Genomic DNA, 8,115 nt, shown 5'->3' on the forward strand with positions numbered 1-8,115 from the left:
GGCTGCCCAGCGAGCCCGTCCCTTTGCTGCATGGCCAGTGGGCGGTGAGGGAGGAGGTTGGCGGACCGTTGGCGACTGGCCGGAGGGTGGCGCTGCGGCCTCGGGGTGGGCGCGGCCCAGGCCCCAGGGGGTCAGGGAGGCCTCAGCTGGGGCCCAGTGTTCTGGCCAGTGCGGTCCAGCGCTTGGCACCTCTTGGCCTGGGGTCTTGTGGGACGGGAAGGGACTGACCCGAGCGGCTCTTCCCCGAGCCTCGAGCAACCCCCGCCGCCCCGCCGGGGGCAGAGCTGGGCTCTGCCGCCCGGAGGCCGCGTGTGCTGGCGCGAGAGGCCTCGCCGCTGCCGTGTCCCTTGTCGTCGCCCCGCTCCCGCGGTCCGCACACACTCGGCAAGCGCCTGCCGCCCTGGGCTGAACTCCGGGACGAGGGGAGCAGCGCGCCCGTCCCGGGAGCCCTCAGTCCAGCTCGCCCTGCAGGGCAGCCCGCCTGCAGGAGGCTCCCAGCCGGGTCTCAGTGGGCGGGAGGCGCCGGCACCCGCCGGGAGGAGAAGGCGCCAAGCTGGACAGAGCCGGCGCATGCCGCGCCGGGGTGCCGGTGGGAGTGGGGGCGGGCGAGTGGGCCCTCGAGATGCGTGCAGGGGCTCGGGGCGCCGGGACCCTGGGGAGGTCGATGGGCGGGGGGAGACGTCCGTCGGGCCGCGTGGCACTGTGCTTGAAAGCTTCTCACTTCACCTAGAACTACTTTGCACCGGCTGTTTATGGACAATTTACAGAAGTACGTTTCCTACCCGTGATCGTTTCGTAAACTCATTAAGAAATAACCCCGTCAGATTCTCCACCGGGATGCGTTCCCGATACACACTCAGCTCCTGAACCGCGTGAGAATGTAGGCGACGCTTCTGAGATGCTGTGGAAGCGGCCCGGTGGGGGCCTCCCCCGTCCTGGTACCAGGCGCCCGGTGCGGGCCCCCCAGTTCCGGCACCAAAGGGGGCCCCGTGTTCGCGGGGCGCCCGCCCCCTCGGGAGGCGGGAAGTGGCCCTGCGCCTGCCAGGCATGGACGTGGGATGTGCGCCCCATTGGCTGAGTCTGGGCTTCATGGGCCGTCTGTGGGGCCACTTGGCCGCACAAGCCCCAGCACACCCAGAAAAGTAGAACAGTAATGAAAGAAAAGCAGGGCCCCCCCTGGGGGCGCAGCGGGTTACAGCACAGCACTGAGAGGCTAAAGCCACTTCCGCAGGAGTTCGATCACCGCCCGCCCTGGAGGTGACCCAGGGCGTGGCAGACCTCTCCTGACCCGCCCGCTGCTCCCCTCAGCAGTGTGCTTCATCGATCTGCCTGTTCTGCTCCCCGCTCTGTCTCTGGTGAAGCCTCTCACTCTCCGCATCTCTGACCTGTACCCCAGTTCTGTATGAATAAATAAATAAATCTTTTTTTAAAAATCTTTATATAAAAAAGAAAGAAAGAAAAGTAAAGCCAAGAGCCCGCTGGCTTCTGGAGGGCGCAGCTCACGCTCAGCTGTGCTCCCCAAGCCGGTGCTGCCGCGACCCCACCTGGGGGGCAGAGGCAGGAAGTCGGTGTCTCTCGGGCGTCAGGCTCAGACAGGCTTGAAGGTCAGTGTGCAGCACACGCAGGACAGCACAGGGCTCGGCCGGACGGTGGCAGCGGGTGGGGGTGGGACAAGGCCTGGGGTTTGCGGAGGAGGTGCCCGTGGGGCTCCTCCCCGGCCCCCCAGGCCCCTGGGCCCATGGTCCCAGCGAGACTCGTCCCGGAGCTGGTGCGCAGCCGTCCTCTGCGGGGAAGGGCAGGCTGGCCCCTCTGACTTGGTGACCCGTGTACCCCACCTGGCCGGTCTGGGCCTCCCCACTGCCCCCCCACTCCAGCACAGAGGCAGCCAGGAGACAGCCCCGCGCCCAGCATCAGCTCGGCAGCTTGGGGGCCTGGCTGGGCGCCTTCGCTCAGCCAGGGAGCTCAGAGCAGCTCTCTTCAAGTGAACGTTTAAGGAATCCTACTAACGTGGTGCAGCCTATGCCAAGGTAGGACATTTGAAGATGCAGGAAGGGAGGGAAAGCAGAAATCCCGCGCCTCCCTCCGGGCTCTGGTGGCGCCTCCGCCCGCTGCTGGCTCGGGTGGGCGCTGGCTCAGGCGGCCCGGGGAGGACCGAGGCCCCTCTCCCTCGTCACTTGACGTAGCATCGTGGCGAGCAGAAGCTTAGCAAAAGCACTTGGGTTTTTTGCAAGCGAGCATCTGCTTTGCAAACATTTCTGTCAGCCACCAGCAACCAACTGTAAGAACTCACGTTCCACCCAAAACAGAAACAGCGCCAGTCACAAAGTCCTTTGATCGCCAGGCAGTAAACCGAGCCAAAACATTGTGCATTTAAACAGACTGAAGCTAAAACCCGACCACGTGAAAAAAAGTGGAAAATGCTCTCTGAAATAGCGATTGGGGCAGGGGAGAAATAAAGACGATAGTGACAAGTATCTAGAAAGCACCGAGAACCAGAGTGCCACACACCCGGCCTGTGGCGACAGCCGGCGTGTCCTGGTGGCCCGAGACGCGCGTTAGTAAGAAGGGAGCGAGAGACAGAATAAACGAGCTTTCAGCCTGAGATGTTGGGGCGGAGGGGGAGGAGAATAAAAACAGTCCCTGAGGAAAGGGGGAGGGGAACAGAAAAGAGAAAGGCAGAAATGAATTAATCGGAAATGGAAAGACAGTGAAATTGACTGGCCCCGCCTTTAAATAAACGATGAAGAAGCCTGGCCTGGCGCATCTAGTTGAGAAACGAGAGGAAAGGAAAGGACAGGAAGGGAGAGGACGTTGCCGGAGATCGTCAGTCACGGCCTACGCCTGCGCGAACAGGCTTCAATTAGAAAATCTCAACTGAGTGAATGTTTTTCTGAAAACGTATATGCTGTTAATCGAGAAAAAAATTGTCCGTGGCTGCCAGAGGACTGCCCCTCTCTGCAGAGAGCACACCAGCCCCAGAGCTCCCCTGGGTAATTAGCTCAGATCTGGACCTGACGATCCTGGTTAACATTTAGCTACCCGAGGCTCAGCCAGAGACGGGGAGCTCTCCAGTCATTCCACAGGGCAGAGCAGGCCTGCCAGGTCACGTTAGAGGGAGAAGACGCTACGTCGGAAGGAGCTCAGTAATGTCTGAAGCCAGCCATCGCCATAACCGGGGGCGGGGAGACCGTCGCTATTAGGAAAGCTTAATGTGGCAACTGTCGCGCTCATCGGCTGGGGGCGCAAGCCCAGATTGACGCCAGTGTCTGCAGGGGAAATTGATTAAAATCGAACAGCCATTTCTCCCTGATCCATGTACTGTGAAAGAATAGAAGGGAACATGCTTAGCATGACTGAGACGGTCCCCTGCAAACCGGTGCCGGGGTTGCAGGCACCGGCTGGGGCCGCCTGCTGACCGCAGCCGCGGCCGGGAGCCCGTCCTCGCCACTATTTCATGCGCTTTTTAAGCTCCTGTCAGCACGTAGGACCGGAGCAGACGCATTCAGAGAAGGACTAAAAGTAGCCGTGTGCACGACGTACTCTACCAGATCGCGGGCCAGCGGCTGTTTTCCGAAATTTAGAAATGAAAGGCATTCAGAATTCGGCTGAGTTCTGGAAGAGCCCGCGTGGCTGTGAGTTCCGCAAAAGCAGTTGAGAACCCGGCAGGAAAGGCTCTCACAGATGAAACACACCAGAAGTGGAAACGAACGTTTTAGTCCCACCAGAGCCTGTACGTGGGTTTTAAAAATCGAGACTCAGGCTTGAAGAGCGAACTAAAACAGCGTCGGCGAACAGGCCGGAGAGGCCGGCGGGCAGCGCCACGACTGGCCGCGTATTGACCGAACGTGCTGGTTGGACAAATAAATGAACCCGGTGCAGGTCCTCGCACGATGCCATTTTTTGCCTTTTAAATTAGCAAGAGCGTTTCCCCGAGGCTCTGGAAAAGTTCGGGTGCATTCGCTCAGATACGAGAACGCCGGGCGCCCCCGCTGGCCCCGGCAGCTCGGACAGCCTGCGTTCCCCTGACCCGTCCCGAAGTCCAGGTGCCCGTCACCCCTCCCTGGGTGCTTGGGCCCTCCGCGGGGGAGGAGGAGAGACGCCGTCACCCAGGCTCGGGGGGCTTGAGCTGTGGACCCCGCTCCTGGCCACGACCAGGGCAGACGATGCCTCGCCACTGAGTGGGCAGCTGAGGTGCAGAGGTTACGTGGCATGCCCCGGCCACACGGTGGCTTTATGCACCCCGGCCCGTGTGAGCCCGGGGGACATCCCCCCCCCCCCGTCTCCAGGGCGTGGAGGCCTCTCCTCTGTCCTTCCCCGGAGGCCGGGCGGCCAGGCCGGTGCGGCCCAGACACAGGGTCAGCGGCCTGCAGCGCTCACGCCGGGTGGCCGGGCACCGGCCACGCTTGCCCGGGGGAGGAGGCTCGCTCGTCTCCCCACTCTCTGCAGTGGGGGGTTTTGTCTTATAATTGAAAAGAGCAGTGTGGACCCCTTGGCGTTCTGCAGGCTCACGCGGGAGGTGGCTTGCTGCTGACCTTTAGCCTTTGACCTCCTGCCAGCCCGCGCCTGAGGGTGCAATGGGTGTGCCGGGCAGGGCCAAGCTGTCCAGCCAGAAGGGCCCCGGGGCGTCGCGCGAGGCCGCAGCGAGCCTCTGCCTACGGCGCTCTGAACTTTCACGTGAGGAAACTGAGGCATGAAAGAGGCGGGTTCAAGGGCGAGTCTTCCCACAGGCGGTTCTTGGGCCCCGGCCCCGGTCACGGCGGGTGCTGGCCTGGCCCCGGCCTGCTCCAGGGCTCCCTGCGCCGTCTCCGGGTCCCGGTGCTGCCTGGTGGCTTCGCTCACCGGGCCTTGCGCTGCTTTCTCGAGACCGAGTCTTTGGAGCCGCCGGCCTGGCCGGAGCTGCTGCCCTAGACTTACGGGGGGGCGGTACACCGTGTGCCCCTGGGGCCCTCGTGGAAGTGCACGTCCAGCCCCAAGTCCCCAAGCCGGGTGGTGCCCGGAGTCTGCATCTTGGGGGCCGCAGGGCCCCAGCCGACAGGACCGCCCAGCGGCCCCTTCCCGCTGAGATTAGCCGTGACCCTTTCCGCCGAGGAGGCCCAGGAGGGGGCGAGGGCGGGGCCTCCGGGGACCTGCGGGCCCCCGGCTGTGGCGGGGTTCACGTGTGCCCAGTGGCCGACGACTTCAGGCGTCGGTGCCCCGAGACGCGCGTCCTTGGGGCGCCCCGGTGGAGGCGTGCGCGGCCAGCCTGGCGTGTGCCAGACCCGCGTGCCAGAAGGGCGGCAGGGAGGTGCGTGGAAGCTCGGCGCGGAGCCAGAGAGCTAGCGGGAGGGGACAGGCGCTTTGGAGTGACGAGCAGCCCTGGGCAGGCCCTGCGGGCCTGTGAGCCCCGGAGCACGGCTGGTGTGCTCGTCCCGTGCCAGCCGAGCGACCGGAAGGTGCAGCCGCTGCGGGAGCCGCCGTGGGGTCACGCGCCAGGGAAGGGCCGGAGGGCTGAGTGGCAGCGGCCGCGCGCCCGCCTGTCCCCCCGCGGCCCAGGGGCCTGCGAGAGGTTTGACGCTTTCCCGTGCAGTCTGGCGTCGCCGTGACGATGCCCGGCCGCGTCGCTGGCCAGGAGGGCCTGCTCAGCCCCGAGGCGGAGGGACTCCCGCGAGGCCGCCCCCGTCAGCGGGCCGGGGTCAGTGGGGCAGCGCCTCCATCCCCCCTCCGCGTCCACCGGGCCGGCCCTCGCGGCGGCCTGCCCTGGGGGGTCTGCTGGAGCCAGGCGGCCTCAGGCCTTCGGCGCCCCACCGGGCCTGGGCTGGGGACCGCGCACGTCCACGCGGCTGGGGTCCACCCAGTGTGGTCGGAGGAGCGCGCACACCCAGGGCCCAGGCTGTCTGCCTGTGGGCGGGGAGATTCTGTGCTGCTTTGTGTCCTCATCCAAGAGCTGGACGCGTGTCGGGTGCGGGCAGCTGCCGTCTGCTCCTGGCTTCAGACCTCCTGCGTGTGCGTGTGCGTGTGCGTGTGCGGGTGCGGGGGGCTGTCAGGAAACGGCCAAGTGCGCTGGGGGGAGGCCTGGCCCCGCCTGCCCCGCCCCTCCTGAGGCCCGCCCGGCTGACCGCGGGTGGGTCCGTGCTGCCGCAGGCTTTGCCGGGGGCTGTTCCCTCTGCCGGAGGGACTGGGGCGCCCCATCTCACTCCCCGAGTCCCGCTGGCCGCAGCGCCTCGAGCTCTCAGTAAAGAGGCTGCGGGGTCTCATGCGCTTTCAGAGAAGGAGCCCCAGAGACGGCCCCGGCCAGGGCAGCAGACCCCAAGCTTTGCCAGTGGACAGGGCGTCTGCAGGACCTCCGCCTCTGCTCTTCAGGGGGGTCGAGGCCGGCAGCGTTGGGATTTGGAGGGGTTTTTAAAGGTTTATTTATATGCACACAAGAACTGGGGTGCAGGCCAGAGGTGTGGGAGTGAGAGGACTCACCAGAGACCGATGGCAGATGGACAAAGTCCACTGCTGAGGGGAGCAGCGGGGAGGCGGGAGGGGTCTGCTGCGCCCTGGGGTCACTCCTGGCCGGGGAGGGACTCGGGCCGCAGTGCCTGGTGACAGCTTGATAGCCTGAGACTTTAAGCAGGGAAGCCCAGGATTTGGGGGGTTTAATATTTTATGCCTGGGCCGTCACCCTCAGACCCTGAGCTCTGCCCCCGTCTTCAGGCATAACTCAGGACCACGGCCAGGTTGAGGGGCTGGACCGCGGCGCCCAGAGTCCGCCTGTCAGGTCACTGGCCGCAGCCCGGATGCGCAGGCCCCGCCCACCGGGCAGAGGCAGAGGCAGAAGCGAGGACGCTGAGCCCCGGAGGTCAGGCCTCGGGGTGCCCCCTCGCGAGAGCCCCTGGATGTCCGGGCCTGGGATCCCCCACCCAGAGAAGAGCCCCGCACCCGCCTTCTCCCTGAGACGTGGGCCCTGGGGGGGCCCGCCCGGCCCTCTGCTCCACCCCAGACCTCTGGGGTTCTCTAGGGTGTGGCCCCACCTGAAGCTGGTGAGAGCGGAGGCGCCTGCGGGGCGTGGCGGGCACCCTGCCCAGCCAGCCGCCCGGCGGGCCTGAGGGCCTCGCTGGCTCCTCGCCCGTTTCACCCAGGCAGCTGGGCGGGTGCTGGGCCAGGGCCTGTCCCTGCAAGAGGCCCGGTGCGGCGGCCACGCCTCCGGCCAGCAAACAGGGCCGCCCGGAGAGCCCGCTGCCGCCCGCTCCCCTTCCGGGCACGTGTGCTCTGCAAAGTCAGCCCGGAACAAGCGTGCTCAGGGCCTGGTGAAGTGAAAATGAGGCTCGTGTCTGCAGATGAGTCAGCTCCAAGACGGACCACAGAGCTGACGAGACCCAGCGCGGGGGACCCCGGGCCCCAGCGACAGCGAGTGGCCCAGCGGCCCCCCAGCCCTCTGCCCCTACGGCCCTCCTCAGGCCGCTCCTGAGGGGGAGGGAGGAGGGTACACGGCTGGCAATGCACCCCGGGGCGCCCGCGGGCTGTGCAGGTTACCCAGCCAGGTGTCTGGGGCTGCGTCCCCCCTCCTCAGGGGAAGGGGGCGGCCGGCAGGTGCCGGGGCTCTTCTCTGGCGGGAGTCCCCAGCCGGCGGGCCTGGGGCTCTCGGCAAGGTGGGGCCTGACCTCCGGGGGGTCTCCCCTGGGCCCCCAGCCCGGGGCATCCCGCCTCTGAGCTCCCTGACACGCGGGCTCCGGCGTCCCGGGCGAGGCAACTCCAGGGCCTGCAGGACCTGCACGGGGCTGACCACTCGCTCCCCCCAGGCCGGGCGGCGCCGGCCCCTGTGTGGGGAGGGCGAGCCGAGGCCACAGCCACGGTGGGGGGCGGCGGGGGGCAGGGGGGGGGGGGCGTCACAGGGCCCAGAGCGCAGCGCTGCTGCCCCCTCATGTCCTGGAGGCCCCGGGCCCTGCGGGTCACAGCCGGGCCCCGCCGGCCGCTGCTCTGGCCCCCTCTGGCCCCGGGCCGTAGCGCTGTCCAGAGTTTCTGTTCTCACGACCTCGGTGCCCTGCCCGCGCCGGCCCAGGGCCGCAGAGTGAGAAGCTCCTTCTCCGTTTCTCTGCTTTGAGCCTGTTTTCCTTGTCGGCGTCACCAGGGGCTACCCTGGGCTGGAGGAGA

At 66.6% G+C, this 8,115-nt stretch overlaps 1 protein-coding gene across 1 annotated transcript in view; it reads right to left on the minus strand.

Annotated features, from left to right (window-relative positions):
- LOC105854371 overlaps positions 1-7,663 on the minus strand; it is an 8,309-nt gene extending 646 nt beyond the window's left edge. The window contains exons 1-4 of the mRNA XM_012732684.1: positions 7,626-7,663; positions 7,410-7,428; positions 7,100-7,233; positions 580-652 (exon numbers count right to left, since the gene is read on the minus strand). Of these exons, the coding sequence (XP_012588138.1) occupies positions 580-652; positions 7,100-7,233; positions 7,410-7,428; positions 7,626-7,663 (264 nt within the window). The remainder of the gene's footprint in view (positions 1-579; positions 653-7,099; positions 7,234-7,409; positions 7,429-7,625) is intronic.
- Positions 7,664-8,115: the final 452 nt, after the last annotated feature.

Source organism: Condylura cristata, unplaced genomic scaffold (genome assembly GCF_000260355.1).
Source record: "Condylura cristata isolate star-nosed mole 26May11 unplaced genomic scaffold, ConCri1.0 scaffold00035, whole genome shotgun sequence".
NCBI classification, from domain to species: Eukaryota; Metazoa; Chordata; class Mammalia; order Eulipotyphla; family Talpidae; genus Condylura; species Condylura cristata.